At 43.0% G+C, this 20,752-nt stretch overlaps 3 protein-coding genes across 11 annotated transcripts; 1 reads left to right on the top strand and 2 right to left on the bottom strand.

The window, feature by feature from the left end:
• Nucleotides 1–346: 346 nt before the first annotated feature.
• Nucleotides 347–10,444, bottom strand: LOC106743712 (DNA-binding protein P3A2). Of its 5 annotated transcripts, none has more exons than XM_014617821.1 (8): nucleotides 9,895–10,444; nucleotides 8,419–8,673; nucleotides 7,355–7,479; nucleotides 6,382–6,807; nucleotides 5,418–5,720; nucleotides 4,708–4,848; nucleotides 4,466–4,613; nucleotides 347–1,374 (listed from the first exon to the last, which is right to left on the bottom strand). In XM_014617821.1, exons 2-8 carry the CDS (start codon nucleotides 8,570–8,572, stop codon nucleotides 1,046–1,048), a joined length of 1,626 nt encoding a protein of 541 aa, XP_014473307.1. In that variant the 5' UTR covers nucleotides 8,573–8,673; nucleotides 9,895–10,444; the 3' UTR covers nucleotides 347–1,045. The 5 variants fall into 5 exon arrangements, with proteins under 5 accessions (XP_014473307.1, XP_014473312.1, XP_014473310.1 ...); XM_014617826.1 differs by having other exon boundaries at nucleotides 5,520–5,720; XM_014617824.1 differs by having other exon boundaries at nucleotides 10,322–10,444.
• LOC106743714 (5-demethoxyubiquinone hydroxylase, mitochondrial) lies at nucleotides 9,271–14,460 on the top strand. Of its 4 annotated transcripts, none has more exons than XM_014617833.1 (3): nucleotides 9,271–9,358; nucleotides 12,362–12,519; nucleotides 13,301–14,460. In XM_014617833.1, exons 2-3 carry the CDS (start codon nucleotides 12,366–12,368, stop codon nucleotides 13,729–13,731), a joined length of 585 nt encoding a protein of 194 aa, XP_014473319.1. In that variant the 5' UTR covers nucleotides 9,271–9,358; nucleotides 12,362–12,365; the 3' UTR covers nucleotides 13,732–14,460. The 4 variants fall into 4 exon arrangements, with proteins under 4 accessions (XP_014473319.1, XP_014473315.1, XP_014473316.1 ...); XM_014617829.1 differs by lacking the exon at nucleotides 9,271–9,358 and adding an exon at nucleotides 10,547–10,650; XM_014617830.1 differs by lacking the exon at nucleotides 9,271–9,358 and adding an exon at nucleotides 10,592–10,743.
• On the bottom strand, nucleotides 10,923–19,854 carry LOC106743713 (protein shifted-like). Of its 2 annotated transcripts, XM_014617827.1 has the most exons (7): nucleotides 19,501–19,854; nucleotides 19,112–19,434; nucleotides 18,088–18,330; nucleotides 17,737–17,880; nucleotides 14,612–14,764; nucleotides 12,168–12,263; nucleotides 10,923–11,923 (listed from the first exon to the last, which is right to left on the bottom strand). In XM_014617827.1, the coding sequence occupies exons 2-7, from the start codon at nucleotides 19,305–19,307 to the stop codon at nucleotides 11,697–11,699; spliced, it is 1,059 nt and encodes a 352-aa protein (XP_014473313.1). In that variant the 5' UTR covers nucleotides 19,308–19,434; nucleotides 19,501–19,854; the 3' UTR covers nucleotides 10,923–11,696. The 2 variants fall into 2 exon arrangements, with proteins under 2 accessions (XP_014473313.1, XP_014473314.1); XM_014617828.1 differs by having other exon boundaries at nucleotides 19,112–19,854.
• Nucleotides 19,855–20,752: the final 898 nt, after the last annotated feature.

Genomic DNA, 20,752 nt, shown 5'->3' with positions numbered 1-20,752 from the left:
AATGTGATTTCATTAGCCATAAAAATAGGTTCGACGTTTCTTTACAGCCAACAAATCTTTGTTGAGATACAAAATCAAGTAGCAATTTTTTTTTCCTTTCCACTTTTCTACGTACTTAATTTTCTACGTACTTGCGAATTGAAGGAGCTTTGTGCCTTTATGAAGATTTTTCTTTTTTCTTTAATTAATTAACCAAGATGGCTATTGAGATCCAAGACGGGGAAACCGGATAAGTTACATTTCCCGCTGTTGTGGAAGCAATCGAGCTCTATGTCAAAATTATTTTCGACTCGTCGAGTTAATAAAATTTCCGAATAAACACTCATATNCTCATATTATCTCTCTCTCTCTCTCTCTCTCTCTCTCTCTCTCTCTCTCTCTCTCTCTCTCACATTGTCGAATTAAAAATAAATTTCTCGTTTTTAATTCTCTTTGGTATACCTCGACCTGACTCTACGACTAGATGAAAATATGTCCTTAGTATAGCTTGAACAGTACCGGAAAATACATTATCGATGACTTTCCATTTTCCAATAAACAGTACGAGATAGTTACATATATGCATCCCGGCGAATACCACAGGTGTCGCCTCATGTCGCTGTCGCGATAAAACGGATCTCTTAGAAAATTAATACTACGTCTGAAAAGTCGAATTGCAAAGTGAATACCCTCAAGCGCCTATGATAAATCTTGAGTACAAATACGAGTAATCTTAATAATCCGATCGATCGACGTACTCGTTCACACTTTCACTCTCAGGCAAAGACCTTCTTCTCTCTTTCTCTCTCTCTCTCTCTGCTTTCGATGATCAATCCGCAGTCAATAGGACATTATTATACAATGACTCAAAGAGAAAGAACACAACATCAATCGTTATTAATTCTTTCACACTCTCATCACTTCCGTATATCTCCCTCTCTTTCTCCCTCACAATCTGTGATGCAAAAACTCGATTCACGATATACGAAGTGATTTTGTATATACGGACTGATGCACACACATTTAACATTCTCTCTCTCTCTCTCTCACTCTTTCTGTTTTTCTTTTATTCTGGGCTAGACACAGTTTGTTGCGGCTGGCTATCCTCGTCCTTGATAACCTCGGCCTGAATAGCCTTCGTTAGAACATTAGCGTCCTTCAGGGATATCACTTGGAGTACCTGGTGCTCGCCGGCGGCGTTAATCATGGTCATCGGATGACCCTGTATAGTGACTGCCTCGATGCTCTCGCCGTTGCCGGGCTCGACCTTGGGCACCTGAACCATCGGCGCGACTACCTGCATCGTGCCGTCGCTCTGAATATTGGCCACCATAGTTTGATACATACCGGCGGACACCGGCACGGTGATCACTCCCGACACCGAGACGGGGTATCCTGCAACAGAGAAAGGAACGTCCTATCTGCTCTGCCTGGCCATCTCAGGCATGGTGCGATTAGATGTCTGCTCTTTTGCTGTATTGCAAACTGGAGGACGAGTGTACGTTCACTCGACTGTACTTACAGTTGCGACAATACTCAAGAAGCTGTTTGCAAAGCGCTCGCGATCGAACGCGTCTTTGCGTGTGCATACGTGCGTGCGTGTAAAGGAAAATCTTGTGTTACTTGCACTACACATGTTCGCGGAAAAATGGTTTATGCTGCGCCTTCTACGGCTGGATATACGCTGAGCGAAGGAGCAAGGAACGAGTAGCGAATGCAAACCTTCATCTTTAAGGAGATTCTGATCGTCCCGTTTTAATACGCAAATTTGTAGATACTATGCACGATATTGGCTGCACAAAATTAAAAATCCTTTCGCATAATTACAATAAATAGGTTTTTCGAATAAAGTCAACCGTCCTCGCCTAGATTAATATGTGTATTATAATTATGCGAAGAGATTTTTAATTTTGTGCAGCCACGTGTACAGTATTAAAAAATTTGCGGTAAAGCAAGACGACTGCAAGATCTTCTTAAAGTAAAAGTACCAATGCCTGAACAAGTACTTAACTGTGAACATTCTCGTTGTTTTGGTCTTTAAATACGAATATTTAAATGTCCAACATAGAGTATACATACATACATACATACATACATACATAGAATATATACAAATATTTTATGTTGAAAGTTTGAATATTCGTACTTAAAGACTAAAACAACAAGAATGTCCAGGCATTGGTACTTTTACCTTACAATTTGAAAAGTGTGTACGCCATGACAAATTCAAACGTAAAGTTTTCGATTTGCTCACAAGATGGTTTATCGAAGAGAGTTCGCGCGAGTTTAAACCCAAACGATTCATATTACACATTCGCCGTTCATTCATCGTTCGTTCGCCCATCTTCTCTCGTGAAACGATCGTGCTGCCAGTTTACGATACAGTCGAACATCTACTCAATTATTGATACTTCGTAGAAGTGCGGAGCGCGGCGTCACGATGTCTTCGCAATTCGCAAAGCCAAAGAGTAATATCGATCTCACCATTAACACGTTCGTCACCACCGTTCATCACTTGGCAAACCGTCCATCACAGACCACTCTGTACTTTCTTTCATATAGCAGCGTGAAACTGATTTCGAAGTTTGTTCACACACGCACGCACGCACGCACGCACGCATGCACGCACGCACACACACAGGGCACAGAATGAGGAAGAGTTCTCGCTGTCGTACACGTGTGTGACGCATGGCGGCGAACGTGTTAACAGGTTGTGCTGAACGTGCTCTATTGAGGAGAGATAAATGTACTTACTACGATTTAAGAATCGATTCTCTCTGGCACAATCGTTCGACTTACTTGAAAGCAATCGCATGGTTCGCGCTCTATTGTCGTACAACAAATAAGGCGTCTACGAGGGGCGGCTAGTGTTCGAACTGCTTGCGACAAAGCATCCGACATTAAACCGCGAATTTTCGCGCGACGCACGCGCGACGGACGAGGCAAAAGCGCGGTGGCAAACGTCGTGGCCAAGGCGCGCTGCCGTTTTTGCCCCGAGCAGCTTGAACACAGGCCGCTGAGAACATAATAATATATACAAAATAATAAAACATCAACAAAAAATACTCTATGTACAGCAAGTTTATTTTTCCTTCGTTTAATCAAAATCAATAATCAATCTTCGGTGATAACGTCAAAAACGTATATCCACCAATCTCTTCGGTGATAAAATGATCGTGGTAAGACAGTTTCTTTCGTTACGAGTTATGACAATCGCCTACCGCGATTTTGCCTGAGGTGTTCCAGATTTAAGAATCCGTGAGCGACACGCGCCAAAAATTATTGCGAATTAACATACTCGTCTCATAATTATATTACTTATAATCCATCGCAAAACCGCCCGCGATGGGAATTCCTTCGCGTGTTACGAGCAATTCGACGTCGTTTCACGCGTGTTCGATACTGTCGGCGTTGAAAAATTGTGTATTCGCGCGGCAGAATTTTTCGCTAAAATGCATGTGATTTTAAAATCACTCATCCGAATATTATACATTACAAAATGCATAATACACTTCGACCGATATATACTACGTGCGTGCGTACGTATACGATTGAGAAATCGGGCGTATATACAGGGTGTTTCACTTCTAACGTATTATTCTTTTAACATTCTCTTCCGGCAATCGGCGGTCATGGTTTCCTCGTCGAAAACGGTCGAAACGTATATAAATTTTCGATCACAGCTCGATCGGAGCGGAAGGAATTTTGGCGAAATAGTCTGTTCGAATAAAATTTTCATTCGGGACTTGGTCGCAACACGAGCAATGTTACAAATTTGACGATTGAAGGTAGCGAAACGCCACCTTCCTGGAAAATTACCTTCCCCGATATGTTCGCTGAAGAAACAACGTTCCTGAATTGTCCGGAGGATATGTCATTGCAAAATAATGCGATAGCATTACAGCGAAAGACACTCTACACGTACATATATCACATAAAGTACCTGCCGTCTTTCTCTCTCCGTACTATTTTCTTTTTTTACGTTATGCACGATTGTTTGGACGAAACGTTTTCCGCCGAAATCAATAGATAGCGCATGAATGCATCAAACAGTAACACGATGCTGCATGTATTATTCGGTCATATCTGCGGTTTCTGCGTTTTCTGCCGGACAATGCAGGAGATGTTAATGTCAAAGAACACCCATCCATTTGAATGCTACTTGAACACTTCAAAGTCCAATTACCGTGAATTCTTAAAAAAAAAAAATCGAATAAAGCTGTGCATAGCTCCATAATAAAATTGCTATATAATATATATATATATATGTACACAATACGGGACGGTACGTAAAAACTAATTCACTTCCTACTTCGTTATACAAAACAGTACGACATTCACAGTAAGACACGATTCCCTGATTGGAGCACAGCGTACAGCATGCAAAGTAACAAAAAGAACTTATAGACAATTAAAAAAAAACCAAGTCACTGCTCGAGCAGCTCCTGGCCGGCGACGGTGCAGAGCCTATAGAAAACTGTTTTACCGTGTCCGTCTTCCCCGGTAAGGATGATTTGGCCGTCTTGACTTAACGTTGCTTCTGTAACGCTGTTCAGATCAACGGCTACACTAGCACCCTCCGCACTGCCGGCCACTTCCGCTAGTGTTTGCACTTCTCCTTGACTCGTGTGGATCTAAATACGATCAACAAGGTGAGACCTCGCGCGGGCGACGAGATACAATGACATTTCAGACATTTCGCGAATTGTTCTCGAAAGGGAGACTTACGGTAGCAACTCCTTGAACCTGAGCTGTCGTACCATCTGGTAACGTGATAATTGGATTACTAGGATCCATTTGTATTATAGAAACTGTACCATCTGGATTGGTTATTGTCTGCAATACAGCTGTCGGATACTGGGCCGTCATCTGTAAAACGAATGGCACGATTATTGATCTCGTTCGACATCACATCAAGGTTGGAGCAATTAAATAATACAATGGTAAGAGAAGTGCAAATAAACTTGTTCTCTTAGATTATTGTAATTCAAAATATATATGAACAATTCTTGCATATACATAAAGCTAATGATAAGAATGATAACAATGAAAAGCAAATGTAACTCAAATAAGGGAAACCAACCATGCGAACGAAAACGTGAAAATCGCCCTTTTTTTATTCTTTTCCTTTTTGTTAAAAAAAGGAAAAAAATAAAACACATTGCAGATTCTTAATTATTTTCTCTATGAAACGTAGAAACGACATGACTAATAAAAACAATACGTTATTAGATGCCGGTTTCGAGGAGATATAAAGTCTGAAACACGCAAGAAAGCCGCGAGTCTCGAAAGTAAGTTTCGATTCAAGATCTCCGTCGTGATGTGTTTCATTCTTCGTATCTACTTGATCTACGATTTTTCTCAACCAAATGTACAAGAGATAGCCAATGAAAGAGCCTAAACATAGATTCTTCGATCTGTACTCTATCCACTCCCACCTGAGTGGCAGTGGCAAGAGCTGTGGGAGACGCGGCAATGATTTGTGCTGGCGAAGAGTTTCCCTTAGATGAATCCGTGCTGTTGAGGCGAACAACTCCCACCGTCTGTTGCTGTTGCGACTGTCCACTTTGCCCTTGATTCGACGACGAGTGCGACTGATGCGACGAAGAATGGGGAGTGGCTTGCTGTATCAGAACATTGGACTTGTCGTCTTCTTCGCTGAACGCCGGCAGAAGATCTTCCCTTCCGTGGAATTTATAACAATTTATTACAATTTGCCGTAACGCGTGGGTCCACGAAATCTGCAATCGATTAAGATCGTTTAGATGTCGTCGTGTGCATACCGTAACGTCGTAAAATCGGACTCGAGAGTATTTTTCTAACGCCGCCAGGATGCTTTCCAACAGAGAGATATAGATAAGCACTGTTGCGACATTGTGTTAACATGCAATCGAGCACAGCGCAAAAGTGCTTGATGAAACATAATTTTTGAGTCATTCGTTATAATGTATACTAGATATATCGACAAATATTACATATAATATCTTGGAATGAAGCAAGTTTTGATCACTCCAGGAGTGATTAAGCATCACGGCCTCTACTAGCCAATTACAGAATTTAGAACGTCATCAATCGTTCCTGGAACGATCCAAATCTACTCCAAACGAAAAAAGCTAATAATTTTCTCGTCAATCACAACTGTTATTTGTTGTTATTACTAAAAATATTTACTATTTAACATAAATACTGCAGAACATCAACTGTTGTTTTGTCATAATTTTGACATCTATATATTTCTTATATTTTATTACAATAAGTATCATGTAAGAGACAGATTTTCAAGAATGGTCACAAAGAGAGAAAACAATAAGCTTAATTCGAGTCTGATTAGAAGTCATCCTGGGCAAAATTGGACTTGAAAGTGGTGCGTCTCACAGATCGGTGGCGCACGTGTTGAGTTACCTTCTGCTTCTCGTCCTCCGACCGCGCGTCCATCCGGACGTTCGCCCAAGGCAGCTCTTTAGGCCACCAAGGCGGTCGCGTGCTGTCTCGGCCCCAGCCGGGTTTACCTCGGCCGGTCGAATATTTCAACATTAGTGGAATAAAAGCCCGAAGTTGGGCCTGTGTCATCTTCTCCACTGGCGTTGGTATACCGTCGATTATCAGAGGCGGCAACTCGTACAGAGAAGGATCGTCCTGCACCGGCGGCGGCGCCTGCTGCGCCAACGCGTTCTCCAATTCCTCCATGATAACGCTCCTTAGATTCTTCACTACATCTTCTAACGGTTTCGCCCCGAAAACTTTGTAACTACTATTTGGCTTACCCGGAGTAGCCACCAACACTACCGCCTGTTGTCCAACTCGCGTTGCAAACTCGTCGATAGTTTGCTGCAATTGTCAAACGATATGTATTTATTGGCCGACGCTATCTTTTCGAGACACTTTCCATTCATTACGAGGCGTCCAGAGCGAGTGATAAGTCAATATTCTTCGAGACTTAAACGCGATGTATATCGTATACAACGTACCATATGTGGACTAATATTCTTAGTCAAAATGGTTGACTTGTCAGTCAGATAAGACAACGTTTTAGACCTTGAGTTTTTGTTTTAAGTAATATACGTTAACTGCGTTGTATTTGGAGTCTTAAACTAAAAGCCGTTCTGTCTGCGATAGTCCATTTGAATATTATCCTAAAATTACAAGCCAACAATTCTGCTAAGGTTTTCACTCTCCTTTCCGAATGCCTCATAATTATTACTATTAATTCATATTAATACCATTATGTGTATCGTTTCACTTTTCATCGTTGAAAATCGCTAGGAAAACTACTCGTACAGTGAAAATATAAGGAATGCAACAATGTGGCAACAATTTTTCATTAGACATGTACGCTGATATAATTGCACTAGATATTGTATTATATTGTACTTACTCTAAGTTTTCTGAGTAGTCTGTTCTGTTGTCTCTTCCTGATACTGGGATTGGTTTCGAAACTGTGGGGACGTTTCCGTTTTTTGGCCGACACGATAGCAGCTGCAGCAGCTACTCCAACTGGTCCTAAGGACATTTTATTATTGGACGAATGTTTCAATCGTTGCAACTCCTAAGTATCTCGATATGTCAATACAATGGAAGATAAGAGGATGGAGGAACTAATTTTGATAATGTCATCGGTGATAACGGGACGTAACAGACGCTCATTTATGCAGCGGGGGAATTAATTTTAACGGATCATATTGGCATATCGAAAATATACATGTATTTCTAGAGCATTCAAATAAGGATGCGCAAGCAACAATGATATGAAATTTTATGAACAAATAAACGAAAAACCCGTGTACAAAATGTAATCACATACAAGATATTAGTGAACAGAAAAAAAAAATTAAAGTAAGGATACAGCATACACAGACACTATGAAATGCATACAGTATTGATGAGTTTGACCAAATAATCGTTGTGCAAATCCATCCTAGATTATTATGTGATATAAAGAAGAAATGAATGATGTGAAATTAGCAAGCTATGAGCTGTCTTTTGATGTTATCAGGCTTCGAACACTTCAAATTTGTGTAGAGAAAATCTGTCTCTAAATGATGACAATATTCCAGAATTGAAAATCACAATCATGTGTTCATTTGTTAGCCACTTGATGTAAGTGACGGAATCATGGACACCACGACACTGAACTGAAATAACTAAACCACAGTACAAATCCATTGATTTCCATTAATATCAATTGTATATAAATTGTAATAGAATTTTGCAAACGTGGACGTGCAAACGCGTCGAATCGAAATCCGTTTTGCGTTTACTGCTGAAGCGTTTTGTTTACATCTCAGTGGTGTTTCTCAATACCTTAGACAAACCTATCCGAGATCCTGAAGACAGTGTTGCATTCGACTCTCAAGTAAACACAGTTATGGATGAATAGAAAAAAAAAAAGTGAGAAAGCAAAAAAATGGAAATCACCATTAATGTGTTTGTATTGCCAACCTGCAGCAGCGAGTTGAGCTGTGACATCATCGTCCATGGCAGCTGTGAGGAGATCTCCCTCCTCATACGTTTCCGATCCACTACTAGGTTCGTCATCGTCGTCGTCTGAGATTCTGTCCATGTTACCACTCTCTGCGTTGGGCAGAGATACCATTTTCTTCTCCTTGTCACCCGTCTTGATGGTTTCTATTGCATTAACCACCGAACAAAGCGATGTTGATCTGGCAGTTTCAATTTTTTCTACATCACCTTAACCTGGAATAACCAAATAGGTCAATTTTTAGCAAAATATTCAGGATAATCAAGTTAAATTATTCTTGAGTAATCTTGTGAGTAATAAATTATCGGTAAAACTTGCGCAACACAAGCGATAATTGGTTTTTACTCTGCAGCGAATAATTGTGTTTAATCAATCTCTTTATATAGGTGATATAAAAGATACAACGAATATATATACAAAATGTGCATGTATATTGAAATAACCATCAAGCCAAGCACGTGTAGAAAAATTCTCGCGTTTCAACCGAACCGGCAAAAAGAGAGTATTAAAACCGATTGCGAAACTACCGAGGCCAGAACGAGGAATATTTAATTAATCGCAAAAAGAAATCGCAGATACATATACTATCTGCGAACGTTCGATGATCGCCGCGATATTTACGCCGCGTGCTGCGGCAAAAAATATCGCGACACGCGAGAGACGCAACGTGCAGACAACACGTGTCTTGGCTGGAAGGTATACGTTTGTATGTACATCTCGCGCAATTGACGAGAGGTCAGCTCGCGTCTGCGGGCGACGGATCGCCTTCCCCTCAGACTTCCACGACGTGGAGCACACATCCTCTCGATGAGCCCGGTGGTGCGGCGGTATGGCGAAGATACGATGTGCAAGTAGCATAGCCCGTAAATACAACTAGTTACGACGGCGAAGACGACGAAGGTGAGAGCGATGACGACGACGAAAACGATGACGAAAACGACGACGAAAGCGACGACGAAAACGACGGCGAGAACGACGACGATGCCAAAAGGAACGTCCACTGCCGCGACTTTCGTTCTCCTCGCGGCATCTCACTCCCACGCACGCAACGCGTTGACAGACGACGACGGCGGCGACGAACGGACAGACCGACGGACAAACGACGACAACACACACGAGACAACGTGCGCTTTAATAAAGAACGCCGCGTGAGGGGCCCGCGAAAAAAAGGGAAATAGAGAGAGACACGAAGCGCACGTCTCGTCGGCCGAGCGAGAAGAAGAAGCGGCACGCTCGTCGCTCGCGACGGCAGAGAGGGAGACGAGGGATATGCGCGTTTATTCGGGCCGATACTTTGGGGGGGCAATGAAAATGCGCAGGGCACACGCAAAAGAGACCACCACCTCCGGGTAGCCGCGGAGCTGCTCACGACGACTGCTCGGTGACGCGGTAGCGGATGGAGCAGGCCCAGTGAAAGTCGCGAGTTGCGTACGCACCTTGGTGTGTCCCGCGGAGTGGATCAGGGAGGGCTCTCTCGCACAGGGCTCTCTTCGCGTCTGCGGGGAGACCGCCGCCTCGGCTACGCTCTCGCACCACGCCCCGCGCTGCTCACGGTCGCGCGGACGCTTATCATCACCGGGCGGTACCAGCGGCGGCGATCGCTACGCTCGACAGAGCGTTTATCTCAGGATGCGTGACGCGCGACAACGCTAGCCGCCATAGCCGGTATTCGGCGGCGGGCGTATCGATCGGTACCGAGCGGGCCTCCATCACCACCACAACAAACGCGACCGCGGACCGGCCATCTTGGTGCTCGCGAGCCTGCGCGATGCACGCCCGCCCGAGCAGACGATCCGGAATTGCCGCGATTTCGCGGACGCGCTGTACGCTACGGCGGAGCGGGGCCGGACGGTGCTTACTTACGTGTCGAGTGTGCGCGGCCGCCGCGTCGGCACTCACCGTTTGCCCGTGGAAAGTCCGTCAAACGGCAGCAGCGATCCGGGAGAACGCCAACGCCATATACATGTATACAGGCCGAGGATAGCGCGATTGGCGGGAGCCCGTGGGGCACGCGTCATGGCGGACCGTGCACAGCCACGGCCATTGGTCCGAGGGACACGTGACTGCAGTGCCGCGGCGCGACCAGACGTAACGTCGGCTGACATAACCTCCGTGCCGCTCTTCCGTTCCGACGGATTTCATCATCCCCGACGGTCGTCGTGAGCCAGCGGGATTCACGGGATGGCGCGCCGGTAATCGTCGGCTTCTTTCTCCCCTTCGTCCGTCCGTCCGTACGGTGGCTGACGCCGTCGATGTTGTGCGAGAGAGAAATGTCGCGGTGGAAAGTGCGTTCGTGTTGTGTCATCAATGTTTGCTCTCTCTCTCTCTCTTTCTTTCTCTCTCCTCTCTTTCATCCGCTTGGTCGTGATTGTTTTTCCTAATACAACATAATGCTATCTGGACGGATGTTGACGCTTTTTTCCCAGCGGTCGAGAAACCCGGTGATTATACGTAAGCACGATAAACGTTTCTGGTTTGGGTTGTGATACTTCCAATCATTTTCCGAAACCGTACTGTAGCGTCACTTTCGAGATAAATAGTTCCTACCGGCAACAGATGTGCGGTGGCTCATGTTTCCCATGGACTTAGAAGGCACGCCGCTTCTTATCCGCTCTTTAAGATGCTGTGTGGAGGAAAGAAGTGGAGCTTCTCCGGAATTTATGCATTCGTCACAGACATATGCTCTCTGACCGTTAGAAAATACATTTTGCTCATATATTTTTCTTCTTTTTTTCCTTTCTTACAATTGTCACTCTACAGTACAAAAGTATATTATTAACTAAGTGTGTGTGTGTGTGTGTTTATATATATGTATTTATATAAAATGTTATAAATTGGCGTAAAACAGCTTTACATATCACATCTGAAATGGAGTAAATTAGAGACTATAAATAGTAGTAAATAGAACTGGCCACACTTCACAGTGACCGATTGAATCCAGGTAGGAGACATGTTTTGATGGTATGTTCTGTTTGCTTGTTTGTCTCGTTCGTCATCAATATTAAATAAAACAAGATCCTACGGTAAGCTCTGCATCATTCTAATACCACGAGAGATTCTCTACTGACTATTAATATAGACCTTTGTTCTCATCGCTTTAAATACAGCCTATTATACACACGTTATAGATGTGATCTTCTATTGCGTTTTCTTCTGGCAGTTTACATGTGACATCGTCTTAAATTGCCTTTTGAATTGGAGCGTGAAGAAATTGATGTTGAGGATATGCCATTGATTCCTAAGCCCATGGCTTCCTTTTGTTGCACAACTTGCCAAACCAGCCCTTGTTGCAGAGGCATGTGTTGTCCGCTTGACAAGTTCCATTTTTGCACGCTGTTGTGCACGTAGATCGTTCCGACGATCGTCTACCGATCTCGCAGTGATCCCCTCTGTATCCCACTGGGCATCTGCATATGTTGTTTCCCTTGCACTTGCCACCATTTACGCAAGGTACGAAGCACTTGGCTGGAAAAGCAGCAGTGACAGGCATCTCTCAAACTTCAAGACTCAAAAGACTTGGGCTTGCATTCTGAACTCTCTCTTGATTGATTAACGTGCCTCAAGTGTGGTTTCTCAGTCAATCAGGTGGTTTTCAAGTCAATTTTAGAAACTCACTTTTATCAATGAAAGAGAGTTCAGAATACAGGCCTTGGCGCGCGTGAAATGTATAATACGGGGCAACTTCGGTGACACAGTCATTTGTACTTACAAAATTCGCAGTGTGTGCCGAAGTAACCTTTGGGACAGTCGCAGATATCCTTCTGTACACACTTCCCCCCGTTCAAGCACTTCTCATCACAGATACCTGAAATTATTTGACATTACAGGACCATGTTTGAAATTATAATGATCTGCCACCAAGAGACTCTCGTGTTTCATTGTGCTTTTCTTTGAATTTTGCAGGGAAATGTTGCAAGTTGGACGACTGGGGACACGACTGGCCAGCACGTCGACAACGGCTGCATGTACCTCTAGAAAAACGCTCGATTCGATAATCAGGGTCGACCATGCCGGTGAATTGGGCGCCGACAGGATCTACGCCGGACAGATGGCCGTGTTAGGTAAAGTCGCTCAAACAGCTGAGCTGAGTTGAAAAGCTGTGGCGCATGAACGACTGAATCGTGCCACAAGCAGTAGTGCAGCACTATGTAGTGTGCATCTTGATATATCTCCTGTATATTTCTACAGAGTGAAGCTCGAGGAACAGATGTACTAGTCGATAGGTCCGTTCTTCTTAGCTGAACTAGATTGCACTCGTTGCCTTTGGAATGAAATAACGAAGCGCCGAAGAAAAGAGGAACGAAGTTCCATTGCAGAGCGTCGATTGTGAATCTTTCCTTCCAGCGTGAATTCGTGAAAAATGAACATTTCCTAACATGAAAGCATATCGATGGTTAAGGACAAGTGATACCCCGTATGGTTTTCAGGAGAAACAACAAACTTTTGAAAATTCATCTTGCTCTGAACGATCCAATTTCGTCTGTATTTAGTTTTTTGAAATCTAGTTTAAGTTCCTTAAGATTCCAAACGCAAATAAAACGTTTTTAATAAGCCGAGAGAGAAAAACATTCTGAGTTTGCTGAAGTAAAATCCGAAAGTGTCCATTTGTGCGGATACGAGGCATCGCTTCTTAGTCATCGATATGGAAATGTTCACGAATTCACACTGGAGGAGATAATCATGATCGCCTTCCTGCACTGGGACTTCGGCTAAGGAGAACAGGCCTTGTCAAAAGCCACTGAGCATATCCGGGTGACTCGATTGCGAGTCGCTCGTGTCCCACGGCTCGACGAGTCTCCGCCGGTCGAGGACACCCTGACCCAGTCTGACTATTCCGTGCAGGCAGAACACAGGTCGGACCGACCATACAACGCATGTGGGAGCAAGAGAAACAGCACCGCGCCAAGTTCGAGGAGCTGATCCGGAAGTACCGTGTGAGACCCACCGTGCTCACTCCACTGTGGAACGTCACCGGTTTCGTTTTGGGCGCCGGCACCGCTCTCATGGGCGAGAAAGCAGCGATGGCGTGCACTGTGGCCGTGGAGACCGTGATCGTCGAACACTACAACGACCAGCTGCGCACGCTGATGGAGAGCAAGGAGCAAGTGGACGAGGAGATACTCAAGACGATCAAGCAGTTCCGCGACGAGGAGCAGGAGCATCACGACACCGGCATCGACCATGGCGCCGAGCAGGCGCCATTCTACCAGGCTTTGACAAATCTCATCAAGTTCGGCTGCAAAGCAGCCATATCCGTGTCCAAGGTGATATGAGGACACGTCTCTCGACACGAGAAACAGTTCCACAGCTCGTAGATATCGCGATTTTTACGTTCATACATTGTTTTCCGTGGTGAGTCAGTTTGAGAGTGCACGGGATGCTCCCCAGAGTTTATATTGCGGTCGTTTGATCTCTTTTCCCGAATATATATGATATCGTGATCTCTCTCGACGCAATAAGCCGTCAGGACTAAGAGAGATATTTCATATTGCGTTAAAAAAAATCGTCATTAGGAATCTTAAAAACTTGTATCAATACGAAAGCTTGGTCCGAATTTGTTGGCAGAATGTAACAGCTGCTAGATATTACTGCAAATTGTTAATAATTTTGCAGTAATTTCTTGTAACTTTTACGTCCAACAACCGAGATTCAGCATTGTAGATGAGCCCGTAAGATTCCTAATAACGAATTTTTTTGTATAATATGGAATATGAGAATGTTCTTTAGAAGTCGGATTAGAAATACAGAAAGGGAATAGATAAGAGAAACTGTGTTGTAGTAAATCTCAGATGGATCATTACAGCAATATATAACTGTTAGCTGATGTATGTAAGGACGAAAACGAAAGAATTATGATAATATATGGTCATAGCATTACTTTTCTATTATATGTAGTATTGAAACTTTCTAAAGAGAATCGGAGAGACTAAGAGATTTGTTCAGATACAGGTACTGGTATTGCTGAAGTGAATGAACGATTAAATAAACGTGATCAGTGCGTATTCTCGGACTATTTTGATAATTAAACTAACCAAGAAACATCTGTGTCAAGTTTGCAGGACATTTCGATGATACTCTAAATAGATACTCATAAATAGCGCATTAATTTCAGATTAATATTTCCTTATATCATTGATTTACTGTTTATCATACCTCCTTCGCAATAGGGCCCTTGATATCCTGGCGGACACGAGCATATCCCTGGCGCCGTGCAGTTGCCGCCGTTCATACAGTTCGGATAACAGAGGGCTTTCTTGCAATCAGGCGGGCCTAGATAGCCATCCGGGCACAGACCAGAATTAGCCTCTGCAAAGTAGAATCAGAGTTAAAAAAGACAAACATCGAAGTATTTGCTCGCGTAATCTCGCCCGTGTCCAATAATATATCCAATTATTTTTCAAGGGATTCGATTAAAAAAAGAAAAATACACGATTATTTCTAATCATTCAATGTATGACGCCTCATATGTAATTATATTTAATTATATGTGAGAAATTATTTTCCGGAAAATCTAAAGTCGAGTAAAAAAAATAAGAAATGTTTTTTTCTCAAGTGAGAAGAAAAAGCAAGATGTTTCTAAATAAACGAAAAAAATTGAAAAAAGTAAGTCGTTTCCATATCTGGAGCACCGAAGAATCATATTCCGCTACGCTCATCCGAATTCGAACGGCTAAAAATAATTGCGCGTTATGTCGATCGATATCAGCCGGTGCCTTTTTTGCGCGGATTTGCGTAGCGAACTCGCCACAACTAGTCGATTTTAAACACGTGCCTACTCACGATAATCCTCTTTTCAAACACGTCACGATAATCCTCTGCCGGATTATCATGAAAACGTTTGTATGAGGCACCAGATTGACGAGAGGAAAACTTTTCAATGAAATTGTTACAATAACACGCGAACATGTTCTACCTGACAATTAGGAATTTGAATGTACACAAATCAGCGAGAAACGAGGTTAACACGAAAGAAGCGAAAGAAGAACGGGTTCGTACGTCGCTTCAAATTAAGTAGTCAATTAGGTGCTTAACTGATAATTCGCCGGCGAACAATGACTCGAGAAATAAGCTGGATAATGCCGCGTGCGCCAGAAAAGGACGAAAAATGGATATCATCGCGGAAAATTCGATGGAATGGAAATAGCGTGTTCGAAGGAGTATTCAAGCGAGAATTAAACGTAAAATTTTTCCCTCGATTTTGTTCTAACAATTTTGATTGATACTTCTCGAGTCATTGAATGTCACAAAATATAATATTAGCGACGTGTATATGTTTAACGCTCGAACAACAGAAAACACTCAGGCCCTATCAAATTTGTCAACGAATTAATGTAATTGCATAGATGGAACAGAAAATCACGATAATGTCAATATATATATTGAAATAACAAGAAAATAATCGAATGATTGAAAAGTGAGTTACAGGCACAGGAGCGACTCATTGTTCTCATTTATTTAGAAACGTCTTATTTTTTCTCACGTTTAAGAGAAAAATTCACTTTTTTTTCTTACTTGAGACTTCAATTCTTTCAGAAAAAATCGATCGCAAGAAATCATGTTCAAATTAGCTTCTTTAAAAAATAAAAGATTCAAAGAAAATAGAAAGTAACAATGAGACAAAATCCGACTAAGAGCATGACTTATTTGTTATTTGTTAAAAAGTAACAAAAATTTCTTCGATATTAAACCCGTCATTTTGTATTTTCAAATTTTGATCACAGATTTCAGTAATCAAAAGAAATAAAAAAACTCAAAAATCCCCATATACTAAAATTCAGTGAAATATGTTCAACAGAAAAATTTGTGCAAAGGGTTAAAGTATATTTTAGTTTCCATGTATTATGTAACTTTTTTGTTCCCCAAAATTCAATTTTATTCTTTATTAATTTTCAGTTTTTTCTTATTGTTTTTAATCTTCTAAAGAAGTGATATAGTAGATAAACAATTTAATTTTTAATGTACTAAGTACTTAGAAAAGACTTGCTTTTTTTAAGTTAATTTTCTCACTTTTTTAAAAATTAACTTACCATTTTCCTTCTTTTTCCAGAATGAAGCTCACTTTTCTCACTATTTCCGACAGTTGGTTTTCTGTTCGAATACGAACGGACAGGTATGTTTGAAAGAGAAGAACCCATGCATTTCGTCGTACAAAAGGTGAGCTCTACAAAGGAGCGACCTATGTCTCTTTACCTGGCGGGCGAAGGATCGGATCCGAACAGGTGCACAAATATGATTTCGAAACGCGTCATTAGAGCCGCGTCCAAACAGACCCAAACGTTCCGTTACGACCCACGGTGATTCGTCGACTTGTCACTCCTCGAAATTGCGATTAAATTGTCTCTGCAATATGAGATTTGTGACGCGACGTTGTCGAGTCACCGGGAACGATCTGAGTCGCGAGGAGCCCTCCGAAAATTAAGTTGTAAGGTCACGCCAACAAGAGTTCCAGCTCGGGGCAATTTCGAGCAGATCTCCAGAGCCTTAACAAGCTGAATTTGACAATAGGATCACGAGGACCAGGGTCCGGACGTGAAAATGCTACGTAAATATCCACGGCAATGGGGGTTACGGTGATGCTGGGCATGGTCGGAGCCGGTCGAATACGCTTCGCGCTTTTGTATTCGCAGCGAGACATCTGTTAGCCTGTCATTGCACAATAGTCGACCCATAACTTTGTGGACACGGGCAATCCTATGCTTGACTCCGCTGACAATGGTCAACTGTCAGAGGAACGGCTTTCCGAACGACCCTCATACATCCCATAAATCCGAACGACACGCGGATTCCCACAGAAGCGTTGGGGAAATTTGACACGCCTATTTCACCCACTTGTCATTGAACCCGTCGTTCTTCACGCGACAGACTCGACTAATAATCCTCTCGTCATGCAGCGCTGTATCGAGAGTTGGCGCGCACACCAGGTACATACACATGCTGCGCTATCGATTAAGTAAAAAAAAAAAGCAGTCGGAACGTGAGCCATGTGCGAACCGGATTTCGCGAACACGCTACACTCTCTTCCTCCCCTCCTCCCTCTCTCTCTCTTTCTCTCTGTGTCTCGAGCAAAACGGCGCATGTTAACGTGCGTGCGCGCACCAAGGCTGAGATTCCGAGACTGTCTGTCTCTCTTCCTCTCTCTCCCTCCGAGATGGAGAACATACGGGAGAAAATTAGGCGATGAATTTAACCGACGAATGCAGAACTGTGTGTGCGATTGAAAAAGGAAGAGAAGGAGAAGGGGGAGAAGTCGCGGACGGATCGTCGACAGACGCACTCACCACGCACGGTGCATTCTTTCCGGAGGCTGAGAAGCAGCGGCGTCCCGTTTAAAGGTTTTCCTTTGCGTGTCTCGATCATCAGGCCAATCCCGAATTGCGCTATGCCGGAACTGTTACCGGTGCAAGGCAGCAGAACGCTGAACTCTGCAAAGAAAAAACCCTTCGCGTGTGTGTTCTTTGATTTCCCTCCCTCTCTCTCTTTCTTACATATACATTCGCTTGGGACAACGTGAAACAAATACGTTGGATAAATCGCGAATTTTTGTACTTGCTGATCACGCATTCGCGATCAAATCTCGAATCAATTGAGATCTAAGCGCGCTCATTCGCGACTTCTTCTACATCCCTTACCCTTCGGTCTCTTAGGCACCCGTCCTTGCGTCTTGATCGTGATGGATGGGGTCTTCAGAATGGTCTCGTCGAATGATTTCAGTCGATAGAAGTTGTAATGATACTTCTTTATCCCGGACTTCCACGTAAAATTCACGTACGAGACCTCGCTCGGGATGATCGGCACTTTGTTCTCGAATTCCGGGTCCAAGAGGTAAGACAACACTCTGCCCTCGGCAATAGCATATATTTCCATCGCCAACCCTGCATTTGTGAGAAGAATGACGGTTTGATCGTCGTTTCGAAACGACTGGCATTCAACATCAGCTACATTTCTAAATATCGAAAATGCCTGCCTAAGGCGGATCCGACGCGTTTTTTTTTTATAATATCTCAAGTTCGCAACGTTTTCGGCCAACCGAGGCCTTCAATCAGCGCCTCCCCGTACACAGATCCCCCTTAATCCGGATCTACAATAAGCTTTTAATCTGCCCTATGCAATAAAATATGACATACTATGTTCAAATAAATATATAAATTTTTCGTTTCAAGTATTTCGTAAGTTTATATATCCGCAAGTATATCATAAGTCATCGTAAGCGTTAAATTTAATTCAAAATATATTCTGAATCGCAGTAAGTTTAGTACTTCAATCAAGAATACAAAATTAAAGCGCTGAAACTAAAACATTGATTTATTCATTCCAATTAATCGAATTTAACTTTTCTTCGACAAAATTTATATTCGTGGAAAGAGAACACATTCTTCTTATGAGTAAATAACAATAAACTTTTCTGATATTCGTGATGAGTATATTTTAATAATATTGCCAAGAAGAAGAAAATTCTTTGTTCAAGATGAAAGAAGAAAAGAAAAGAAACAAACTGAGTAACTGCTCTTCTTTGCAACACAACAATATTTTTCTCTATGTAATTTTTCAAAAGTGTCTTCCGCGCTTCCAAAAGTAATAAAGCTTCGATCTCAGGAATCGCGATGTCTGAATAAAAAAAAAAAAAGATGCAGAAAATCAAGCATCGGGACTCACCGCTGAACATCTTGATTTGCTGCTGGTCGATCCAGAGGGAGATGTCTCCGGACAGCTTCTGAGCACCATTGCCGGAACGGTGCTGGTGCCGGGCGACCGCCGGACAGTCCATGAACAGGACCAACGCCGCCGCCGCGGTCAGGATGACCGCGGCCGAGCGCACAATCGGCCGCGACGTGTCACCGCTCAGTGCCATCGTCGTCCCCGCCGAGGCCGCTGCCACCAGGTATTGCACGCTCCGCGAGGAAGGAGTCCTTCTTTCTGGCGGCCGCGCGTAACGTACGACGAAGACGATGATCCGGTCCCTCCGATTTGCGTACGCGCTGTATGGCGAACGTACGTGTGTTTGTACTGTGTGCGTGTATATGTGTGTGCGCGTTTATACGTACGTGCGTATGCGCAGAATGTGATCCTTGCGATCGGAGGCGATTCGAAATCTCGGGGATTTCTTCTCGCAGTAGCTCTCGCGTTTTTTTGTTCGGCGCGGAGGAGGTCGGTGATTTCAACGCACGCGGCAAAAACGAGGAGGACGCACCGTACGGGGACACACGAGGCTTCGCGACAACGATACGCACGAGCCGCGTCGCTCCGGCGGACTGACTGACTGACTCTCAATGAAAGGAAGGGCCGCAGCCCGCTGCGCGCGAGCAGCGAGACCTCTTTGGGAGCGAGACATCTTGCAGACGCGTTTCTCGGGGTCCCATGCGCGCTAAAGAATAAAGCTGTATACACATCGCGCGTCTGCAATATCGCTCATCGAGATTCCGTGTCCGGAGATCTGTGTCGCATCTGAAGAGCCGCCGTGAAGAAACGGTGGAGTAAACGGCGGAGAGCTGAGTATATTTCCTCGAGGCTGAAACGTGTCAAGTGAAAAATGAAATGTTTCCAAATTAGAAAATTTACTCTTTTCATGAGTTCACTCTGGAGGAAAAGATTCATGGCCTCCTGGGGGATTGATCATGAATGTTCTTTTCTAGCGTGATTTCGTGAAAAGTGTAAATTTTCTCATTTGAAAACATTTCATTTTCACCCTTTTCGAACGAAGGGAAAAGTTACGTAATCGATACCTTAGCACACATTGAATGAGATCGATGCACGAATTAATTGAAAAATTGGAAAAAATTAATTTCAACGTCAACGTTACGCGTCAGATGTTAATGCTGGAAATGTGTTAATACAAGAAACTGGAAGTAAAGGAAAATTTTCTCAAGTTGATCTCCCTTATTTTGGAGATCGAACGTTCGATGTATCGAACTTCTCGATATATCAAAATTCTCTCCAGTATTTTACTTCAACATATAAGTTGAACGTTAACGTTAGATGTCAGATTAATAATTAATATGTACTAGAAATATTAATATTGGAGACTAAAAGTGAACGAAAAATTTCTCAAACTAATCCTTTCTATTGCAGATCGATCATTTAATATCGCAAGGATAAACTTTCCCTCTAGTTTATTATACTTTACATATAATTTTAACGTTAATGTTAAAATTACTATGATATAGACCTTAGATTAATAGTTAATACATATTAGAAATGTTAATACGGGAAACTAGAAATGAACGAAAAATTTTCCAGGTTGATCCCTTATATCGTTAATATCGATCAGAATTTGATATCGCGGAGATAAGTTCTCCC

This window comes from Dinoponera quadriceps, unplaced genomic scaffold, assembly GCF_001313825.1.
Source record: "Dinoponera quadriceps isolate SergipeBrazil2010 unplaced genomic scaffold, ASM131382v1 scaffold690, whole genome shotgun sequence".
NCBI lineage: Eukaryota > Metazoa > Arthropoda > Insecta > Hymenoptera > Formicidae > Dinoponera > Dinoponera quadriceps.
The sequence above is the reverse complement of the archived record's forward strand: the minus strand, read 5'-3'. Positions and strand labels throughout refer to the sequence as shown.

What these genes read in the sequence shown, in the direction of transcription:
- LOC106743712 (XM_014617821.1), bottom strand. Translation starts at nt 8,572, where the DNA reads ATGGTATCTCTGCCCAACGCAGAGAGTGGTAACATGGACAGAATCTCA. An exon ending in AGCTCAACTCGCTGCTGCAG is followed by an intron (nt 7,480 to 8,418) that starts GTTGGCAATACA and finishes AAATGTCCTTAG; the next exon opens with GACCAGTTGGAGTAGCTGCT. An exon ending in CTCTTGCCACTGCCACTCAG is followed by an intron (nt 4,849 to 5,417) that starts GTGGGAGTGGAT and finishes TTCGTTTTACAG; the next exon opens with ATGACGGCCCAGTATCCGAC.
- LOC106743714 (XM_014617829.1), top strand. An exon ending in CGGACAGATGGCCGTGTTAG is followed by an intron (nt 12,520 to 13,300) that starts GTAAAGTCGCTC and finishes TATTCCGTGCAG; the next exon opens with GCAGAACACAGGTCGGACCG.
- LOC106743713 (XM_014617828.1), bottom strand. Translation starts at nt 19,307, where the DNA reads ATGGCACTGAGCGGTGACACGTCGCGGCCGATTGTGCGCTCGGCCGCG. An exon ending in GAAAGAATGCACCGTGCGTG is followed by an intron (nt 14,765 to 17,736) that starts GTGAGTGCGTCT and finishes TCTACTTTGCAG; the next exon opens with AGGCTAATTCTGGTCTGTGC. An exon ending in AGGGCCCTATTGCGAAGGAG is followed by an intron (nt 12,264 to 14,611) that starts GTATGATAAACA and finishes AAATAATTTCAG; the next exon opens with GTATCTGTGATGAGAAGTGC.